This window comes from Laccaria bicolor, genomic scaffold, assembly GCF_000143565.1.
Source record: "Laccaria bicolor S238N-H82 LACBIscaffold_8 genomic scaffold, whole genome shotgun sequence".
Taxonomy (NCBI): domain Eukaryota; kingdom Fungi; phylum Basidiomycota; class Agaricomycetes; order Agaricales; family Hydnangiaceae; genus Laccaria; species Laccaria bicolor.
In genome coordinates, this window is record NW_001889879.1 from 340956 (window position 1) to 363138 (window position 22183).

Here is a 22183-nt window from a genome sequence, read left to right on the forward strand (position 1 = left end):
TCCAGTTGCCAGTTGCCTCATTTCGAAAATCTTTTAAAACCGTTCAAAGACCGGTTTTAATCGGTTGCAACCGGTTAAACGGTCACGTGCGTTACATAGCCTTGTAACAACGTTTATTGCCTTTTATTGGGTTTTTGTTTCATCAAAAACGGTTAAGAATTGAGAAAGATATAACCAAATCCATATTTTACCTGAGTCTCTAGGAGATGTAATTCGGTTTCAGTCATAGCTATGTCAAATCTTCATTAAATCTCTTGAAAATTGGTATAATGACGGGTATTTATATGCTTTACTATTTTATATAACCCGTTTATTTTTCAGAGTAATAATGGTTGAGATACAAATGGTTTATATTGATATAATAAATTATACGCAAAAAAACCGGTCTGGATCGGTCTGAACCGGTATCATGGACCGCAAAAGACCGGTCCTAGGTGGTTCGGTTCGGTTCCCTCAATATCTGGGTCGGTCCTGGACCGGTTGCGGTCCACGGTTGCGCGTTTTCGGGGCAAAAAACCGGACTGAACTGAACCTTTAAACACTAGTTGTAGGCATGGTTTGGGCACAGTTTGGGGGAGGCTTTTAATTGTACTTGTTGTGTTGAGACAACACTGATCGCTGAGTCATTCTGCCACTTACGGTTTTCCAAAGAACACAAGCTCTACTCCAAAGGATCGCTGGATCCCGTTGGAGAGCAACCCACAGGTAGTGTTAAATTTCTGGGACAGGTTTTTAGGTTGACAGAGTGTTCTTACAGGTGTTTAACTCGGCAAGTGGGTGATATCACCAGTCCCTGCTTTCTTCGGCATTCATGTCTAGGGCTGCGCACCATTCATTTGATGGGGACGGCAGTAAATTTGCACTTTGAAAGCCACAACGGGAATGGACAGATAAAAAACGGCCGCAAACGGGTTGGACAGCCGTTTTACCCACCTGTCAATGTAATTCATTTTTTTCATTCTTTTTCGGTACCTGGAAGACATAAAAAGAAATGTTGTGCACAAATAACAAAGATTTGCACCTTCAAACTGCAGATTGCAAGCACAAAGTGTGAACAGACATTTCGCGGGATTGCAATTTTGATGAGTCAGCACCATTTTGCCTGTTTCTGATTATTTTTGAGCTGCATTTGCAAAAAATGTCAGAATTGGAATGTTTGGCGGTGTATGTGGCGAAATGTTTGGCGGAATGTTTGGCGGCTACATCGGTCCAAAACACCGGTGCGCTACGCGGGTCTCCCTCTTCCCCCTCCAATAATGAGCATATACATGTTCAAGTACGATTACGTGCACAGACGACTCAAGGGAACCATTGAGGCCAAGGACGGCAAGCTCACTGTCAACGGCAAGCCCGTCACCATCGTTGGTGAGCGGCGAGCGCGACCTGGAGTTCGGCTGGTGCTGAGTATATCGTCGAGGCCACCGTGCGTCCTTCCTCTTCTGATGTAGACCACCTGATGCTGACTGCTGTCTTCTGTCTAGGGTGTCTTTACCACCACGGAAAAGTAGGCGTTTAACATTTCCCATTAAATCATCCTGATTGATCGTCAACAGGGCTTCAGCCCACTTGAAGAGTGGCACTAAGAGGGTCATCATCTCTGCCCCATCGGCCGACGCATCCATGTTCGTGGTCGGTGTCAACCTGGACAAGTACGACCCCGCCGTCAAAGTCGTGCGTACACATCTATCCTCCATTTCTTCTTTGAGTTGATTACGGCAGCTACAGATCTCGAACGCGTCCTGCACGACCAACTGCCTTGCCCCTCTTGCCAAAATCATTCACGACAACTGGTATCGTTGAAGGTCCAATGACTACCGTCCACGCCACCACCGCGACTCAGAAGACTGTCGACGGCCCGTCCCACAAGGACTGGCGTGGTGGACGTAGCATCAACAACAACATCATCCCATCGTCCACTGGTGCTACCAAGGCCGTTGGCAAGGTCATCCCTTCGCTCAACGGGAAACTCACGTACGATCTCCTCCCTTTACCGTGTCTTTTTACTGCTTACTTTTGCTTTTGCTCCCGATCAGCGGCCTCGCATTCCGTGTGCCCACTGCTTCGTCCATCTTTGACGCGGGCGCTGGAATCCCGTTGAGCGCGAATTTTGTCAAGCTCATTTCGTGGTACGACAATGAGTGGGGGTAGTTACTTATCTCCTTTACGAACATCGTTCGCGCTCTTTCCACCATGGGCAGTATTACACACATGTAAGTACAGATGAGATGTAGAAAAATGTAAGTCTTGTAAGTGTCATAAGAATACTAAGGGAGATCCTGTGAAGCACGGTATGGCCTTCAAGCTGCTCAACTAGGTCAATAAGGAGCATGGTGAAACGCGACGCGACGCAGACTAGTATTTGAACATCACGTGCCTAATGTCACGTTTCCGGCCATACAGATCGCCACACAGATCGCCATACATGATCGCCGTACTTTCCAATGCTGACATGCCCTCTGCATTTGAACCACATGTAGCATGGATAGAGCTTTACAAAAAGTAAATATTAAAGACTTAAGAACATAGTCAAAAGATTGTAAAGCTAAGTGCGAGTAAATTACAGAATGTGACCATGACCCTGATGGCCGTTATGGTCGTCAACTGACAGATGAAAACAGGTGTTCTGCAGGCCCAAACGGAGACAGGCAATTGCCCATCATATCCCGTCCGTTGACCCGTCTATGACGGGGATGGTGCACAGCCCTATTCACGTCTATGAGATCAGTGGGCTAAGAAAGTGGGGCTTGTTTCATCTCAAAATCAATTCCACGATGTTTATGGATTAGATGAAGAGGTACGCCAGTGCTGCAACTCCGTGTGTCAGGCGTCACAGAGCTGTCCCTCAGTTGCTTGGACTTCAAGTTGTAGCCAGGCCAGTCAAGGCTGTTGTTCTTCTTTACCCAGATTATGAAGGGCTGGACAAAGAAAACGAGGAAGAAGATGCCTGTATAGCTAACGAAGGAAAACCCCAACTAGACGATACCATCTTCTGGATCAAGCAAGCAGTACCATTTTTCTGTGCACATATTGTAACGTCATCATCACAATCTCATAGATCGACAGCGCATGCGGAACCATGGCCCTTATTCATGCCCTGGCCAATGTACATGCAATCATTCATGGCATCTGCTTCATCTGAGCCGTCACACCTAGTTGGAGGTGACTTACACACCCACAAGTGCCCTCCTCAAATTCATCGCCCAATGTCAAGGTGATTCTCTTCACTATTCATCACCGCACGCCCTTCCCATCCAGCCACTTTGCAGACAAGACCCCTGAAGAACGTGCCCACCTCTTAGAAACCACACCCCTTTTCACTAGCATCCACACAGAATCGGCTGAATCAGGGCAGAGTCCACCAGATCCCAACATGCCTTTCCACTTCACATGCTTCGTCGCCGCGCCAGAGGTCGAATTTCGTGAAATCACATCTGGTGAAAAACCTGTGCCCAACGCAGAAGATATCACAAAGAGCACTGGATAGTGTTTGAAAGTCCGGTTCGGTCCGGTTTTTTGATGCCCAGGGGTGTTAACCGTAACCGTAACCGGTCTGCCTTTTCTCCAGAAGTCAAAAGACCAGACCGGACCGCAAAAAGACCGCAGACTGCGGTTTTTTGCGGTCTATAGACCGGTTTCGGTCTGCATCGGTTTTAACCGGTTTACGACCGGTCTTTAGGCCAATATTTTAAAATTATGAATCGGTAAATTTATTAACATCTCTATTAGCTTCAAAACGAGCCCAAGAACGTCAAATTCCGTTAGGAATTGGTGTTTCTATAAAATAAGTCTGGTACATCTATTATTCCCAAAAGTAATTTACATTTTAATTCATATCTCTCTCGTTTTTTTTACCAAATCGTACGTTCTTGGGTGCGTTTTAAAGGGTATTTAAGGGGTTACAAAAGACCGGTCCAAACCAGTCAAGACCGGTTCACGTTAACCGGTTTTTTTGCGGTCTTTACATCTCAAAAATAAAAGACCGTAACCGCAGGTCCGGTCTTTTGCGGTCTTGGTCCGGTCTGGTTACGGTCTTTTTCCGGTCACGAGACCGGACTTCCAAACACTAGCACTGGAACTGGCATGCAGTTGGTTGAGTTGGATGGCATGAGGGCTGGACCCGTTGATCATGGGGAATGCATGGATTTGCTGGTGGTACGTGGATCATCTTGATGTTTTGTAGGAATAGCTTGCTGATGCCCTGGTTCTGTAGAATGTTGCGGAGTTGGTGAGGACCCAGTATTTGGCTCGAAATGAGAGCGTTTACTTCAGCTTGATGGTGCTTGCCCCTCCTCAGAAGTGACACAAATGTAGCGATCATATGTACCATTTATGAATTTGGCTTTGACTGATCAGAATGTGTAACAAATGTTTTTCCTTAAATATGCTTCACCTTGATCTTGAGCGTAAACGGAGAGCCAAGAAACCCTACGTGGGGATTGTTATATAAACGGTAACCAAATTTTATCAGCGAAAAGGTTACTGATCAATTTTGGAGTTCTATGATTTAGATCCATGCCGCACATATCAGAAAATACAGGGACGGAGCAACTAAAAGATGAGTGTTTCCCATATCTCACTCTGTGAAGGTGTCGTCATCGATTACAAGTTTTTTGCACTCCTCTGCCAGATGATTAGGTGGCTCTAGGACGTCCTTGCCCGTTGATACCCATGTCCTGTGGCAACTAAGCCAACTTGAAGATACGGAACTACAAGAGGGCTTACGCCCAATGCATCCCCACAGCTCTTTTCGCCTTTATGCCCCGGAAGAGTCGTACACTATCTAGCAGTGCACGATGAACCCAGGACATAACTTGACGGGGAAGATACGTGCTGAGGATTATTTTTAATTCGTCTGCCAGTAAAGTGCTGACCTGGTGTGCAGGTGATGTTGACGGCGCTTGGTTGGTTATCTTTACCAGCTACAGAGACTTTGAAGCGTTTGGAGTCCCACCAATCCATAATGTGTGTTTTAGACACTGCTATGCCCAAATCTTCGAAGGAATCAGATGCTATCAAAAGAGACAGGCAGTGGTTAGAGAATGGTACAACAGACATTTCTATATTACGATTCTCTGAAGCTCAGAGAACCATCCATGATTTACGGATGTTGTGTTTTACGTGGGTAACCAGTAATAACTTATGGGCTACAATGTAAATCTGACTTGGTAGAGATGCTCGACTTGTGTTTTGGTAAGCGGTATATATGGGGAATTATCAAGAGGCATAGAGAGATGGACAGAGGGGGAAATATTGATGGAGAAGAGTTGAGGCTTTCTTCGGTTATCACGTTTCGCAAATGTTAGTTGAAACTAGATGACCCGTGGTCACTACCTCTCAACCCACCCGTTTTGAATTCACTTAGCAGATAATTAAACAGTAACCTTGTATAGATCATCGTAAGTCACATCATAAAAACGTTCAAGATAACGACCAACTTTTACAGAGGCCCACCAGGCGATCATGTTCAACTGAATGCGATCCTTGAGCGATCGGAGACACAGCTCACAGATGACTCCCTCATAAAGTGGTGCTAAAGAGCTGTGCAGCCTGTAGGTCGACAAATTTAATCAATGTGTCAACAATTAAGGTCTCTCAAGAAGAGGGCAAAAAAAAAGAAAACTTTCACAGACCAGGTTTTGCATCAAATGCGACGTACGCTATAGCCAATGCCCACACTTGTGAGAGTCTTTTTTGGTCATGAAAATCACAGTCCTTGGTCGGTGGGTGTGGGTTCAGAGGCCGAAGCAGGATTTTTTTCAGTGTGTTGAAACACTCAAGATGCAACAGAAGGAGTCGTTTCAGGTACACAGCCCCCATGCGCTCTGCAAGCTCATCCGAAAGGGTGGATATTGAATAGGAGAGTAGGTGAGAGGATGCATTTACTGCGAGGTCGTCCAAACTGTGGTGCAGCCAGAGAATATAGCTCCATAGCAGAGAAAGGTGCGTGCGAGACCAGTAGGTTGTAGAGCCACGTTGGAGGGATGATGTGCACATGTGGCTGAATGTCATATGCCGGCATCTGGTCAACAGCTATAACCAGGGTTTCGAATGTTGGTGAATATTGGGCTGACGGAGTGCCATAGAGCATATGTAGGATTATATTAAGTATGTCCGACGATCCTGAAAGGGATATAACGTGATTGCGAAAGCGGGGATCAGACAATGGGGCACCAAGAAGTGATCTGAAAGGATGAGCGGTTGCATTCATTATAATCTTCAAATTCACGTAGAAGAGAACTGAATCATCTGTGGAAAATATGGTATCAGAGCCCTCATTGTATGCATCAGGATAAAATGCAGTTGAGACAGAGACTGAGGTGCCTGAGTCATCCGAACTATCTTGATTTGTTAGCTCTTCAACACTGCTGATAGGGGAAGGTGGCTGTAAAATTGAACCCAAGTCAGAGAATCTCTCAAGGCAATTCACTGTTGTACTGACTATGTCCGTGTGTGTTTGAGTGAAGCGCGGACTAACAAACGATCCCAACGCGTAAAGATCATCTGGTGTTTGACCAAGATGATTATAATGCAGTATTTCCAATTGCGTCAAAATATACTGATTATCCACAGGCTGAACTGGACTGTTAACAAAGTTGAATTCCTTTGACCTGTTCGTCCAGCCTAGGAGATGTCAAATTATTACTGAAGAGGATGGAGCATTTTGTATGACTTACGCGAGGACGAATTGTTTGGTTCATTGGATGCTAGCGGGGGATCGACCAGCCAACGACCAGATGAATTCTCGTCAATCATTCTTTATGCCTTCCCCACGATTGCGTCATCAAGTAGTTCGATCACTGACAATGACGTCAACAAGCTCAATCACTGACGTCAACTGTCAGTGTCACCTGACATGCCTAGAATTTTTTTTGTTTCTTTCTCTTGCAGGTTCCCGAACGGTCAACTTTCCAGGAGCTTCCGGGGGTTGTATTCCTCACATAACATTCGATTATCACTAAAACCCACCAAGAGGGCACTGGGACACCTTAGACAATACGGATTAAGCGATACGAGCCACCAAGACTCGGATGTCGCCAAGAAACGTCTACTATTATCTAGTAATCACTTCACAAGGCGTCGCTTGGGCGTCTACTGCCACTGGGCCTGAAATATCCTCATTTAGTGCACGGCAACTGAAATGAATAAGCAAGGTCTGCTGTGGCGGATTGCAAGGCGTAATTAAAGTGGGATGTCCAGGGAACGCCAAGTGAGGAGGCAACTTTACAGCTAACTGCATAATCGTAGACCACATCTGGACTTTCACTTCGTGCCTTTGTCTGTGCGTAAACATCCGTTTTAGGCCGTGGCTATGTAAACCATGACATACATGACAGCGCGCTGCCCATTGCTCCACGTTCTAGCACTGTTTCGGTAGTTGCTCCAAATGCTCCAATCCCGCCCCGCACGTCATAAGGGTGGAGCGGTTGGAACTTGCTAACTGGGAAGGGCGTTCTACCTAATACGGTTGTTTGTACAAATAAAGGCGCACAAAGTAAAATTTAGATATGGTCTATGACTATGCAGTTAGCTGTAATGAACGGTCAGTCGTTTTCCACGCGCATATATGCCATCTACGCGACTTACCCGGTTTCGTTCAGATTCTCTGCTGCCAGCTCGAGGCGAGAAGAGCGGTGCGCGGGTGTCTCTCTCCTTGAGTCTCTCTCAAAGTAGTAGCCATTACATAACGCAACTTCACGGCTGAAGCACAACGACGGCGTGCAGGTGAAGGAACGGCGAGGAGGGCGAGGGCTTGGTCGTGAGTAGTCAGACCCAGCGCGCGACTACAGTGGGAGTTGGTGGCGGAGTGGTGGATCCCGTGGATGTCGATGATGGACTAGACTACCAGGAGCACTGGTGATTCGGGTCAAGAGAATGCGGCTGCAGAAATCACGCACACCTGCCTCGAATCGCCTATAAATTAGTATAATCTATTTCCGTTGCCGGACTCCCCGACGATGAGAAATACGTGGAGACAAGCGGCTTTCGGGTCACTGGCGAGTGGTAAGGGAAGAACATTCAAACTCTCTTGAGCCGTCTATTTTGGTCAAAACTAATGGAATGGCTGGGGGGATGCATCCCCCCCCAGCGATGTAAGAAATCAGTCGAGACAAGCTTTCTTTGCTTCCCTCTGGCGCACGCACTTCTTTCGGCCCTTGGAACCATCCTTACTCTCTTATTCCATCACGGTGCCAACGCCACCATTGGAACTCACCCACCTCGCTCACTCCTCGAATCACATACCTATCCTCGTCCCTTGTCGCCGTTCAAACGTTCTTGAACGTTCAAGCATCAGGAAAAGGTCTATCCGTGGATAATATGTCCCGAGGATGCTGGGTCGGCTCGCCAGTATTATAAATACGATCCCCACTCTTCTAGTCTACATACAGAGCAGAAGTGAAAGTGAGTATTTGCCCCGAGACGAGGAAATGAAAACGTACGCAAACCCAATCGGAGCGGTAGACCACGTCGACATCGAATCTGGGTCGATGTACGAAGTTTGCGGTTGTTCAGCATACCTGTCCACAAGCCTAAGATGAGAACCCTGCGGAGCATAGACCATCCCACCACCGCCCAATGACTGGCCCCTGTACATCCCCACACTATTCATTGACAGGGCAGAGGCGGCATGTGATGTGCTTGATATTGCGGGGGCAGCATAGGATCCCCCACTTGGACTTGACGACCCGGCGTAGGAGTTTCTATTTGATCTCGTGGGCGCGATATAGGAACCTGTGTCCGAATCCGGCGCCCCTGGATGGTAATTGAGTGGTGCAGAGTGATTATACATCGCACTCGAGCCCGGTGTGTCCATCATACTCCCAGGCCCACCGCCAATCACACCATACCCCTGCATTGAAGATTCTGTTTCGGTGACAATGGGATACCGGTAGCTGAATGTGAAGGAACTGGATGTGTCAGAGTTGCCGATGATTGAAGAAGTAACGTTTGTGGTTGTACCCCCACTCCCACTCGCAAGCTCGGTTGGAGGATACCAGTCGCTATAGTCAAAAGGTGACTGTCCGGTCATCGAGAATTTGCCATGTGGAGACAACGTTGGGAGTTCATTGCTGTACATCGGTAGCCTATAGCACTCCGACGGCTGGGGTGGCTGAAGACTATCCGATGAGCGCTGTGCATGTAGCAGCCTGTGCGCCTGCAATAACTGCGGAGGAGGAAGAAGCTGAAGTAGGTCTTGCCTTTGAGGCTGGTCTTCTTGAGTAGCAGAACGCGTCTCTTGTGGCAACGGTAACTGTCTCATGGGTATAGGCACATGCCTGGTCACGCGCTGTAAACTAGAAATGTTTCTTAGGACGTTGTTTGGTGATAGGCAATCATCCTTGGGGGGGGAAAGATATGCCATAGGGGGAGAACGAGATGTCATAGGGACCTCAGAATCCCGTTCGCGCTTGTTCGTAGATGGATTACGCTGTAGGAGAGGAGGGTTTTCGATGTGCGTTAACTCGTATAGGGTATCCCTAAACCAGAAAATATATGTGAAAGCACAAAGAAGGGGCGGAGATAAACGTACCAGCAGCGACCTGCTGGATGCCACCGGTCCTCGGACTTTCTTAGCATCCGCATGCATTTGTAAACATCTGACATTTCTTTATTGTGATCTATTGGCAGACCCGAGCGCTTCCCTCCCCTGATGCTCACCAGCAACACAATTCCGGATGTGAATGTAGGTAACTAGTAGGGCAATCAACGTCAGCCGCGATTGTCAAATGCAGAGTGATACTTACCTGAAGTAGCGCCGGAGGGATGAAATTCCTTTTCTGCAGAATGTCGGCGATATGGCTACATGACCTTGCGGCATTCGTGCAGATGGCCAACGAAGGAAATGGCGAGTGTGACGACTTGTTTTTCGATGGCATGAATGGACGATGGACAAGAATCTGGACGTAATAGTAGATCCCGTATAAGACGATAGATTGTTTGAAAAATCTATCGTCTTCGCGATTTGGATCCCAGCGCACTTTTAAGTTCGAACGCATCGTGAATAAGTCAAGTTGAAGCGAGCGATGGCATTACGTACAGTGATTCGGGACTGAGTCCACCCATTCGTTGAGAGCCGAGTCAAGCTCCGCCACTATATTATGCGTCTCCCGCTGAGGGCCTAAGCCAAGCAAGCTTTTGGACTTGTTGATCGTATACTGCACAAAGTAAGTGTTTAGTTTTGTATCAAAGATGCCATCCGAACAGATAAAACTTACGATTGTACGCAAGGCAATGCTTGCAATCTGGTGTAGCTTAATGTCGAGAATGAAGTAACTGATAAGCGAGGGTTTATTTGCGGGTTGCTTGAAACGCTGCGAAGGATCAGGATGTTCCCAGTATTCGTCATCACACTCAATGGGCATGTCAAGGTCAAAGCTGGAAAATCAACCTCAGCTTTAAGAATCCGGTAGGGAGATAAGGCTTACTCTTCATCTTGAATTGCACAGGGGCGACCGAGAGCACTGCTGAAGTCCCTGTCTATACAGACCAGAAACCTGCGATGCATGGCTTGTCAGATTTAATTCGTGATGTCTGATTTGGGCTAGTACCAGAAGGCGCGCTTCCACAGCTCGTCCTCTACGGTCATCACATGGTCCCGTGCTTTGCGCCTATGTGCGCCTACCTCCTGTGCCAACCGGATACCAATGCCAACCATGGACCAACATGACAGAGGAGCAGAAGAGTCTTTCAAGAACATTACCGAGAGCTTGAGAATACGTTCAGATGAACAACGGATGAGAAAACAGTAACTTACACAGTAGAATTGCATGTCATACAGTGAAGGTGAGACTAAGAGCGACCTAGCTGTCTGTACTTGCTCAAACCACTTCCAGCCACGGGAATGAGGTGAATCCTGTCCTTCAAGAAATACTCGGGGATCCTCTGAGAACCGTGATCCAATTGCGCAGACAAGCAGAAGGGTACATGCAAAGCCGGTATTTGTGAGATGTAGGTCTTCTGCAACGGATCTCTCAAAGGTTGGCCGATGAAGGACAGCTTGATAGAGATTGAAGTGCAGAAAAAAAGCGTCGACGAGTTGCTCCATGAGATCCCGATCAGGAAATGATTGCATCGGTGGGTTGTTTGGGCCTCCAAGGCATTTTTCCCACTACAAAATATGAGACAGATCGCTAACATGGAAAAAGGACGAGACGAACGGGTTGTGGTGCGCTAAATTCAAAACGCATGTGGCCAAGACTCATTGAAGGAGAGGCTTCGAAGTTGTCGCTGCCCACGTACTCGCTCTTGAGCTCCATCGCGGTCTGAATGAGGTCTTCGATCTTGTCACTGGGCCTATCGATGTCAGGTTCCTTCAGGTTTTCTACGAGAGTTGGATTAACAGAGTCCTCGTCTTGCTGGTCGGCGCCGGGTTCACCGACCCTACTGGTGACGGATGTGGCTACATTGACAGAGCGCGGCAAGGAAGCAGAGCTACAGACTTGCTCTACTTTCACAGCGGCGTCAGGGGGATGGTTTTCTCGGTCTGTGGCAATGTGGAGCTCTTTCAAAATGTTCTGGTCTGGGCATAACTAGTCGAAATAATTGGACTAGGTTTTTTAGTGGATTGTTCAACGTACCCTCCGCAAAACCTCTTCCAGCATTTCCACACGACGTTTCAGCATTTCCACGCGACATTCCAAGTTTTCCACGTAACTAGACAGGGAATCAGACTTGTGATTGGGAAAATAGGGATTTCCAAACCCCTTTGGAGGACCTCGTTTCTAAACGTGGAGAATTAACGACAACCTCCAGTGAGACATATCATGGACGGACTCACCTTCGCTGCCTCAACATACGTACAATCGAAACTGCACGTTATACAGTTTGAACAACGATTTCCGGGCATTTGGACTCCGTCGCCTGATGAAATATTAGTGATGAAATGTCGAGGAGAGGCCACTTATTTGCATACATCGGACTAAAGACGACGAAGCTTAGGTCAGTGGCCAAACAAAACCGATAGACCTGACACACTTTTCTTCCTCCTGCAGATGTCACATGCTCGTTGTATCCTTCGCTTCTTCTGATTTTGAGGCAGACCAGACATGTTGTCCTCGTTGAAGTCCTCACCTTCAGACGACATGGTGATGGTGCGGAGGTGAAAATCGGATGCGATATATATCAAGCTTTGTCTTTATTACATGTAACACGTGGCACAAACCATGATCGGTTCTCGCGATCATCGATCAGCCCTGGCTTGGACGCTTTCACGTTTCAGGCTTGGACGCTTCCAAGTTTCAAGGATTGTCAGAGGAGCTATGTACTCGGGCTGGGATCGTTCCTCCTATGTCTGGAAATTCGTCAACTACGGTCCTGGTGAGTCTGATTCAGTTTATTCAGGTTACTTTTCCTCCAGGAGCGCAGTGTATAAGCTTGTTTACCGGCTTCTTAACCCATCAGGGAGGCCAGACTTCGCTACTGCGCATTCTACTTAGATCCAGGGTCACTCGAAACATCACTTTGTACCAACAGGAAGTCCGAGTGTGAAAGAAAGTGGAGTTTCCGTGGATTCAGATTCGACCCATCCATATTTTGGGTGAGCCATGTATGTATTCGTTTCGCGCTCTCCTCGGAAAACCTGTATTATATTGTTAGAAGGCGTTTTTCCGATTTCATAGTAGTGTTGTTGAACACAGCAATTTACAAGGGTCGGATGTCACGACGTCGGCACTAGCCTTGTTTAAATCAACCCTAGGCGCAGTTAAAAGCGCCTATCGTGACCCTTTCCGATTTTATAAATGACGATCTTTTGAGGCGAGATGCAGTGGCGAGATGGGACTTAGCTGGAAAAGACCACTCTATCCCATCATGAGGAGGCTTTGACTTGGGAATTTGTATACTGCGGAACGAAGGGTTACGGTTATGGGAAGTACCTCCCAATCCTAGGGATTCCAAAGCCTTCTTGTTTTTTTTTGTGGATCTTCTGCTCCAAGAATGGAGGCCGTTCCAGGCCGTCCGTCCTCTTAGGAGTTTCATGTCAAAAGTTCAACTCGTGACCAAGTTGCTTCCTGCTGACTTCCATCCGTATAAATTCCGTTTTCGTTGGTGAACTTCTTCTCTGCCCTGTAGGAATCACTAGTATAGCTCGGTGCATTGGTGCGTCCGATAGGGTCAAGACTGAATGACCAATTTCCCAGGGGGGTACGCTCGTCTTTCGCTATGAGTTTCACGCCGAGATCGTCCATGGTGCAGATTTCCTCTTTGCTTCAATGTCGCATGTCCAGCATTAAAAAGCGCACACAAAGGCTCTTTCGGATTTTGAGAAATTGAGTTTCGGAACATGATTGAAATCACTCGATCAACTTCTTTGCGGGGAAATCCTCCGCTTCCTCCGATCGAGACCAGCATCACTGATTAGCAATGGCGATTGTTTTCCGAGGACGCCCCTAAGGTATTTGGGCGCTTTTCATTTCACTGACAACTGGATGTATGTTGGAATGCGATGCGAAATAATAATAATAGCTCCAACACAGTTCGACGGTAGCACCCCGCACATAATGAGGAACACATTGACGGCCTTCCAGCCGCTCACAAAGCGAAATTGTTACCATAACGTTGTAGATCTTTTCATATCCCCATTCGAACGTGATATTGACTTCTTAATGAATTCAGATGAAACGGGTTGCCAATAGGAACATTGGGTAATTTATTTTTGCCCTATGACGCTTGGTCCGGGAGTAAAGACAAGTTTAGGTCCGGGTTTCAAGGTGAAGTTAGGTAGAGGGAGGGCTCTTCTAAAATCGAAGGCATGATGTGTCGCTTGCAACTGATCTCCAAATTGTGAACTCTCATGTTTCAGGACAGATATCAGGCCCGCTTCTTGATTTCCCTGCGGGAGGGTAATATATTTTTCAGAGCGGGGTCATAAACCCTTGGTGGGTACAGGTTGTGCTTTGACAGTCATGGTTTTCATATCAAAAGGTATGTACAAGTTATAAAATTACAATGGCGTTCGGATGTGAATTTTTGGTGCCAATTCTTGTCCATGCCTATGCTTTGTTAAAAATATGTTATTTGGGGGAAAAAAGGGAAAAAAATGAAGACATGATTTTTTTTTTCTTTGAAAAAGGAAAGATATAAGTCTCTTTGAAACCCACCTGATCATCTTTGCACTGGTGTACTTTATGCATTTTTAGTCACCTTGTGTAACTAATTACCAGATGTAAATCTGTGTAAAAGTAGAGTGTGATTGTTGTGGGGGCAGTGTTGTCCAGAAAAATATGGTGACAATTCATCGACTTTGGTTAAACATTTGACGTCACAGACAACAAATTTGTCCAAGTGAGGTGCATTGAAATGGATGTACATAAATCACATGTAAGTAGTGTAATATTCCAACTGGAAATAAAAGATTTAGATGGAATGTTTGAATAAATAAACTTCAAAGCAGGTATATATGATGTATTTTTTCTAACTATTTGTCCTGGCCAAATACAACGACAAATTTTGCAAAATTAGGCACTGATGGCTCCCAGCATACCATCCACAAGCTCTCTCAATGCCTTCTGGCCCATGAGCAACATTGAAAAAATCTCTTTCATCCTGGGAGTATTATTGTGACTGGAATATTATGGCTGCCTTGATTTACTAGAGGTTGACTTCATCAACAAAACCTCGCTTCTGTATTTTAAATACATTAGTCAGGGTTCTTAGTACAACCTTGGCTTCACCCAACGAAAAAAACTTAGAAAATGTACTAAGTAATTGAACTTGTCCTCAGGCTTCCCATCACCCACAGTTTGACCAAGATTTATTGTATTTTTTGTTTCTTCACAAGAACTCCATTAGATTGAATAAATATCTACTTAGCTTGTCAAAGGAGCTGCTGCTCGTCGTCCGGCCTTTGGCCGACTCCTCGCAGCAGCAAAGAGAGTGTTTGGGCCATGTTTGCAGAAGAGTGGAGTGTTTGGTCCAATATGAAAATATGACCTCCAGGAAGTCATATTATTTGCGCCATGTTTGCAGAAGAGTGAGTTGTTTGGATTGCTTAGAAATATGAGGCTGGGAGACCTAGCTAACACGAGGTGATGAGAATCTTTTCCCAATCTTCTTCAAAATTTCCCCAGACCTCATTCAGGTAGATACTGGGTTGCTAGCTCTGCAAGACTGTCAAGAAATGCAAGATTAGCGTGGTTGAGTATTCTCACCCTCCCAAGGTATCTATCACAAAGCATTGTAAATGGATTAGTAGATTGACCATATAATATATTGCTACTTAGTACTTACAGCTGAATGCAAAACAATAGGCCACCCCAAATTGACACATGCACAGGGTGAATTCTGACACCTCACACCGGTGGGATCCTTCCGACACCACAACTTCTTGGTTTTGAGTCTTGTACAAATATGTAATTTTTCGGAAGGATTGGCTTACTGTGGCCCCTGAGATGATAAATGAAAAAATTTCAAGTAGAAATAATGTGGAGGTTGAAATTGTATGAGAATTATCATTGGCAGGCAAGAAATTTCAAATTGAACAACATTACATATCAGATGCAATGTGGCAGGAGAAGATAATTACTACTTTAATTGGTGCATGACATCTCCAAAAGTTGACTTAGCAAAGATACTGAGGATTCCTGGATTTTTTTCTCTTGCAGGTCCCCAAAAGGTCAACTTTCCAGGAGCTTCAGGGGGTCATGTTCCTCACATGTCACTAAAGCCCCGCCGAGAGGGCACTGATACAATGTAGACGATAAGGATTGAGCGATACGAGCCGCCAAGATGTCGCCAAGATAAATATGTCTTGTAATCACTTGACGGGGCGTCCCTTGGGCATCTACTACCACTGGGCCTGCAATCTCATCATTTAGTGCCGGGCAACTGAAATGAATGAGCAGGGTCTGCTGTGATGGCTAATCATGAGTTTTGTGTTGGACCTACCTGCAATGTGCGTCCTCGAGAGTTCCATGTTGAAAGAAAATGGAAAAATGCAAAGTCATCTCTACTTGATCTCTATGGTAAAAAAAACATCAAAGCACCTCAGATCATATACATACAGTCATGCACGTGTCAATGACACACCCAAATCGTAGAAATCATGCGATGAAAGGAATAAATAGAATTTCACAAACAAAAAGGTACAACAGTATCAACGTGTATCCCAGCTACAATATGAGAGTGATTTTAAAAGAAATGAGCAAGATTTGAGAGCTGGGCGAAGGAATTGGAGGTGGCTGAGGTGAAACCGGAATTATGGGTCAATGGTACAGGGCCCGGCCCGCCTAGCCCGATCAGTCATTGTCGTCGTTGTCGTTGTCTCCATCGCTGCCGCTCACACTTGCACTTCCCCCCCCCTCATCAGCGTCGTCACCACTGCTCTTGGGTTCTTGATCCTCAGCTACGGCACCCAGAAAGTCCTTCAACTTCGGCTTTGGGGTGGCTTTCGGGGCTGGATCCCCCTTTGGTTTGATTAAGGTGAAGCGTGTTCCCTTCGCCTTTGCAGCGTCCTGTTTCTTCTCCCATGCTTTGACGGCCTTGGCATCCTTTCACTCCTGTTCAACAACCTCCCATTCCTCAACAGCTGCCTTGTACAACGCTCTGCCATCCTTCTTCCTCTCCTTCTCCCTCGCAACCTCACGCATCTCCTTCTCTTTCTGCTGTGCTAGCTCATAGAACTCGTCCCCACTCAGAAGCCGAGCCAGACCATCACCGACCAGCTTTATGGTCTTCTGCTTATTGCGCTTCTCTTCTCGTGCCGCCAGTTTTGCGCAGAGCCGCTTTGCGTAGGCTTCGTTGAGGATGTTGGATGCCTGGAGCTCAAATGCGTGGACCTCAGTGCGAAGGTTCTGGCTTTGTGATTCCCGAAGCGCTGCCAGGAGAAGCAGCTCGTTTGCTGTAGTGGGCACGATAGCCAATGCCGCTGCTGCGTCATTGATGGGAACGGAATTTTGCTGGACAGTACGGGTGGTAGTGGTAGGCATAGGATCAGCAGCAGTAGTGGGAGTGGGAGTGGCAAGGAAGGCAAGGTTGGTCTTTTTGAGGGCGGCAACAGCTCCTTCGAGGATTTTGAGGTGAGTGGTGGTTCTGGTTGAATGGCGTGTGCGTGTGGAATTTACTGTTGTTTCATTTCGTGTGGGTGACGGCCCGGCCCGCTGACCCCCTGAGATAACATCAGCATCGGTATCTGGAGTATCTCCCGCAATTTGAAGGTCCCTCAACATGGTGGCAAGAATCTGGACAGGCTGAGAGGAAGTAGGGACAGGAAGGTGGCTCTGGATGGAAGTCTCCTTGCTTGGCGCAAGCATATCAGCAGTAATGACATTGGGATTGAATGGCCAGATGCCGGTCTTGCGGAAAGCAGTCTTGATGAGTTCTGGGGTCAGAGTGGTAATGTAGGCCTTAGATATGACCTGGAGAAAATTTCCTTTGTCGATTGCATTCCCAGTTGTACGAAGCAGTGCATCGCACTCCACGCCGAGATAGTGTTTCAGCACAGCAAACATGACCACATCAAGACCTTGATAGACATGTGTCCCATGCGCAACATAGCAGATGACTATGACCATGTGGAGGCGAGCAAGAAGGAGAAAGGCGACCGTGTAGTGTGAGTTGTGTCCGTCCACAATTAGTAAGCGGTACTTGCCATTTGCCTTTTCTCGCGTTGCTTTCTCAAATAACTTCATCCAGGATGCGCCGATTTCACCATCTGTCCAGCCCTTCTGCTGGTATCCGATCCTAGCAGAAGATTTATTTACAGACATGAAGATAGTGAATAGAATGACATACGATGCATTAAGGGGATTATTTTCCCCCCATTTGACCTGGTAGGCACTCCCCTTGAAGATAACAGCAGGAGGTGTGCTTGTGCCATCTGCACAGATCGTAACGATGGTGGTAATATTTTCATGCATTCCAGAGTGCTGCTGGTAGGGTGCGGCTTTTGTACAAGGGCCGAAAACATACTCATGCTCACCACCTCCCTGGGCCTGTATTCCAACTTCATCTGTTGCGTACGTGTTCTCCTCTTTGATCTTGTATTTTGTGATGGTCTCCCCAAGAAGTTTCCACCACGCCTCGTTGTTGTGTGGATTTGTTGCATGTCCTCGTTTGTCTTCTAGTGGTCAGGAACGTGAGATCTTGGTCCGTTCGGAATACTTTTTGGAAAAGCAGTAAGTCCAATTCTCTCCGACACCTTTGATGGGAAAGGAAGCGCCAAGGCGCGCACTGCATATGTCATCGACATGCTCCTTCAGCCGTGCATGACTGAGAGGGAACNCACGATGCGCCATCTCGTTGATGAAATCAATGATGATGTCGACCTCGGAATCAGTAAGCCAGGATCGATCCGCACTTGCTCGTTCACGCGACATTCCACCTGCAACATGTCATTTCAAGGTTGTATAACTGAGTTTCATATGATTTCCTGTCAAAAAAACGAGTTGAATGTCATTTAGAATAGCATTAATATACTTACCAGTCTCTTCAAATTGAAGACTCTCGAAATCAAGGCAGATTTTGCGGTATCCACGACGATCTTTCTTCGGTTTCTTTTGATCTGCCTTGTATGCGGCGACAGCCCGGACCATCAAAGCCTCATAAACACGTTTGCGCGCATAAGCCTTGTCGACATCGGATTTGGCTCGGCCAGCCATAGGTAGAAGAGAGGGGCGCTCAATTAAAAGTTAAGTAAAACATTGGGCCCACTCCGCGTATACATACAGAAACCTGCAGCTAGCCTTGCAGCTGCAGGTTGGTGATCTTTCTGAAGCAAATCTGCTGCGTTGAACGAATGAATGTCCACTAAGATTAACAATAAGTGTTTATAGACCCTCTGCGTACATGAATACATGGATCAAGATTCAGTAAACACAAGTAGGTGGAGCGAGAGCCCATAAACGCGAGTCGATGGCAAGGAGGGTGTGCACACAGCTTCAAGTTTCACACGTGGGTGCGGGTTCTTCATCAAGATGCAGTTGTGATACAGTGTGATGTGCTCATTATGGTGAAAAAACTGTGGTATTACCCATGCTGGTCACTAAATACATGAGTGGTATGGTCAGGTACAGCATTTTTACAGTGAGGCCCTCTGTATAAAATTGAAAACATCCAAAATCCATGATCTACCTGGCTTGCTCAGCAGTTTCAATACTTAAAAGTGATTTTTCATCGAGAATTTTTGATGGTCGATTCCGCAGGCATTAGATCCGAAGATTGGAAAAAATTTGAGCAGAGTACCTCCTTTCATTCCGCCAGGAGATGCAAAATACATCCCAAGTGTTTCACTGAGTGATTATGTGACATTGTCACGTGGATGACTGTAGCAATTGACCTGGACTTACTTATCACAGAAAGACCCCAAATCATTTCACGACAAAGCCAACATTGCAAGGTGAAATCAAAGTGGGCTGTCGAGGGAGCGCCAAAGGAGGAGGCAATAATGAACGGTCAGTCGTTTTCCACGCGCACATATGCCATCTCCACAACTTATTACCCGGTTTCGTTCAGATTCTCTGCTGCCAGCTCAAGGCGAGAAGAGAGGTCTGCAGGTGTCTCTCTCTTTGAGTCTCTCTCAAAGTAGTTACAACGATGATGTGCGGAGAAGTGAAGGAATGGTGAGGAAAGCTTGGTCGTGAGTAGTCAGACCCAGTGTGCGACCAGTGGGAGTTGGTGGTAAAGTGGTGAATGCCGTGAATGTCAATGATGACAAGACTACAAGGAGCGGTAGGAAGGTAGATGAGGACCCATGAGTTTCATGTCAAATGCCTGATCCCCATCCGGAGGAAATTTTGGAAAAAATCCGGGTAGGCCTCAGGCCTATCCGGAGGAAATTTGAGAAAATTTTGGAAAATGCCTGAGTTAAATACTGTTGAATATCCAGATATAAATTGCCTAAAGTTAAGAGGCCTGATCCAAGTATAGTGATGGTCACGGGTAACCCCGGGGTCATTTCGCGTTGACCTATACCCCAACCCCACCTCCACCCTTACCCTCTACACAGGTTGGGGTAGTTCTGGGGTACGGGTACGGGTTTTACAGGGGTCAGAGGGGTCAGAAACCCATTGAGGGTGGACAGAAGGGTTGACAACTAATGAAGACCACATTTTCGAATCAATAAAAATTGTACAGAACACGTACGCGAGAGGAATCTAATCATACGATATGTAATCCCAACCAAGCTCAAGCTCATCCTCATCTCCTACAATGTCCGGAAGAACTGCCACTGCTTTAATGTCAGCATTGCATACAAGATTCAACTTGCTCCAGGCGCCGAGGCACATCAACACACGTGTCGATGCAACAGTGAGTCGGTTACAAATGTGCGAAAGGACAAGGCGCCCTTTGCTGAAGATGTGTTCGACATCCGTGGAGGTGGCTGGTAATGAAACAGAGTGTTATCATGATTGGCATATATGTGAATGAGGGATTGACGTACCGGGGATAGACAGATAATTACGTGCCATTCGCGATAAGCGGGGGTAGACGGCACACATTTCGACCCACCAGATAAGTGGGTCTTTGACGTTTTCTGGTTCAGTGCTTAGGTATTCTGCAAGCTCACTATGAAGTTCATTGTTGAGAGGTGCGGAACTGGAGCAAGCGAGCAGGTCGTCGAAGAGGTTGGCTGATTTCTGGATGGGGCTCTTGATAAATATAGTGAGCACCACACCGAACTGTGGAAGATATACCCAACGTACTGATGGGGATTCCTCCTTGTCATTGGTTTCAATACACATCTCCATGTAGCCTCTATCAAATTCTGCTTCAACGATCCCACAAGCCATTTTGATCCATTCTTCCTCCCATCCAGCAGATCGGAAGTAAGTGAGTTTACACTTGGGGTCGAGGACTGAGAAAAGAGTTAGATAGTGAGAACAGAATAAAAGAAGAGAACTTACCCATCGCAATCCGATAAACTTCGGAATGATCAGTCATGTTGTAATACTTATTTAATAACTGCTTTCCGATCAACATTGACACTTGGATCGATGGCAAGTACTTCGCGTTGAGGGCACCAGATGCAAGGTGCTTATCAATGTAGTCCATGGCAGAGATAACCTTCAAAAGATTTGGTGTTTGGCCAGAGAAGAAAAGTGTTGCTTGTTTGAAAATCTAGAGTAGACGTCAAAGAATGTCCGATGCAATGAGAATAGAAGTTACTCACATCCAGAATGCCTGCCAGCTGGCCAGCAATCTTCCACTCCTCTTTGGAAAGCTCATACGATCTCAGCTTCATCTCACATATACTTGTCAAGCTATCCAAGGGTGTACGATACACGAGCGCAAACTGTAACATATTGAAGGTCGAGTTCCATCATGTAGCGACATCATGTGGCATCATCCGAACAGAGAGAATTTTTTGTTTTGTGGATTTACATACCTCAGTGTGTTCTTCAAGGATAGATAACCATTCAGGACAGACAATGGTAGTTGAGTTCTTGATTGTGAAGGCAAGTTTACACAACTATCCAACAAACATTGTAAGTCCGACTGTGTTAGGTTGAGTCTGAGTCTGTATGTACTTTCACCAACACCAATCGTACTGGCTGCAAGCTCTCGTCAAGCGCAGCTACCTCATCCATCGACATCCCATCTCAAATGTCTGCCAGACCTTCACCATCGTCATCTTCCTCTTCATCGCCAACCAGATCACTTGCCATCGCCACTTCCTCGCTCTCAATATCGCAAGCCAGGTCAGCAAGAGCCTGTGTAGCAGCATTGAGCACCTCGCCTGTCCTAGCCTTTGGGAGGTCAAATTGCTTCATGACACTCTTGGTGACGAGGTTGAGAATATGGGTAAAGCAGCGTGTACGGTTTGCCGCGCCAGGAAAGTCATCTAAAAGCTTTACAAGTTCGTCGATCATGACATTGTTTGGGGAGGCGTTGTCGCAGGTAATGCTGAGGACCTAAATAAAAGTGAGTAAACTAATTCAAAGTTGAAGAATATCGTTGTATTGACCTTGTCCACAATTCCGAAGTCATCGAGGATCTTTGCGAAGGCCGGTGCAAGGTTCGAACCAGAGTGGGACTCGGCAACCTCAATGAGATCAAGCAGCATACACAACAGGACCCCATTCTGCTCAAGGTGGACGGTTACAGCAATATAAGCTTTGGAGTTTGGGGATGTCCAAGCATCTGTTCCGAAGCTTAGCTTCCCATCGTGTTCCTGGTTCAAAGTGAGTACAAATCTTCTGATATCAACAGTAACATATGAACTGACCTGAAGCATCTTAGTGATCCTCTT

General features: G+C 46.5%; 7 protein-coding genes across 7 annotated transcripts; 2 read left to right on the forward strand and 5 right to left on the reverse strand.

The window, feature by feature from the left end:
• Window positions 1-2786: 2786 nt before the first annotated feature.
• Window positions 2787-3484, forward strand: LACBIDRAFT_317916 (uncharacterized protein; the record flags this gene model as incomplete). Its single annotated transcript, XM_001879124.1, has 3 exons — window positions 2787-2998; window positions 3056-3211; window positions 3256-3484. The coding sequence occupies 3 exons, from the start codon at window positions 2787-2789 to the stop codon at window positions 3482-3484; spliced, it is 597 nt and encodes a 198-aa protein (XP_001879159.1).
• A 596-nt stretch (window positions 3485-4080) lies between these two features.
• Window positions 4081-4300, forward strand: LACBIDRAFT_317917 (uncharacterized protein; the record flags this gene model as incomplete). Its single annotated transcript, XM_001879125.1, has 2 exons — window positions 4081-4152; window positions 4211-4300. 2 exons carry the CDS (start codon window positions 4081-4083, stop codon window positions 4298-4300), a joined length of 162 nt encoding a protein of 53 aa, XP_001879160.1.
• A 273-nt stretch (window positions 4301-4573) lies between these two features.
• LACBIDRAFT_317918 (uncharacterized protein) lies at window positions 4574-5055 on the reverse strand (the record flags this gene model as incomplete). Its single annotated transcript, XM_001879377.1, has 3 exons — window positions 4574-4673; window positions 4723-4810; window positions 4872-5055. The coding sequence occupies 3 exons, from the start codon at window positions 5053-5055 to the stop codon at window positions 4574-4576; spliced, it is 372 nt and encodes a 123-aa protein (XP_001879412.1).
• A 567-nt stretch (window positions 5056-5622) lies between these two features.
• LACBIDRAFT_317919 (uncharacterized protein) lies at window positions 5623-6753 on the reverse strand (the record flags this gene model as incomplete). Its single annotated transcript, XM_001879378.1, has 3 exons — window positions 5623-5899; window positions 5949-6621; window positions 6675-6753. The coding sequence occupies 3 exons, from the start codon at window positions 6751-6753 to the stop codon at window positions 5623-5625; spliced, it is 1029 nt and encodes a 342-aa protein (XP_001879413.1).
• Window positions 6754-7275: 522 nt separating this feature from the next.
• Window positions 7276-8016, reverse strand: LACBIDRAFT_317920 (uncharacterized protein; the record flags this gene model as incomplete). Its single annotated transcript, XM_001879379.1, has 4 exons — window positions 7276-7528; window positions 7585-7834; window positions 7902-7911; window positions 7967-8016. 3 exons carry the CDS (start codon window positions 8014-8016, stop codon window positions 7595-7597), a joined length of 300 nt encoding a protein of 99 aa, XP_001879414.1. The 3' UTR covers window positions 7276-7528; window positions 7585-7594.
• Window positions 8017-8233: 217 nt separating this feature from the next.
• LACBIDRAFT_317921 (uncharacterized protein) lies at window positions 8234-12082 on the reverse strand (the record flags this gene model as incomplete). The annotated part of the gene is made up of 14 exons (XM_001879380.1): window positions 8234-8372; window positions 8439-9476; window positions 9530-9690; window positions 9744-9976; window positions 10037-10154; window positions 10215-10374; window positions 10425-10493; window positions 10548-10705; window positions 10754-11107; window positions 11157-11528; window positions 11577-11720; window positions 11777-11859; window positions 11912-11917; window positions 11974-12082. The coding sequence occupies 14 exons, from the start codon at window positions 12080-12082 to the stop codon at window positions 8234-8236; spliced, it is 3144 nt and encodes a 1047-aa protein (XP_001879415.1).
• Window positions 12083-15072: 2990 nt separating this feature from the next.
• Window positions 15073-15910, reverse strand: LACBIDRAFT_325578 (uncharacterized protein; the record flags this gene model as incomplete). The annotated part of the gene is made up of 5 exons (XM_001879381.1): window positions 15073-15097; window positions 15147-15159; window positions 15226-15381; window positions 15650-15793; window positions 15883-15910. 5 exons carry the CDS (start codon window positions 15908-15910, stop codon window positions 15073-15075), a joined length of 366 nt encoding a protein of 121 aa, XP_001879416.1.
• Between the last annotated feature and the right edge of the window lie 6273 nt (window positions 15911-22183).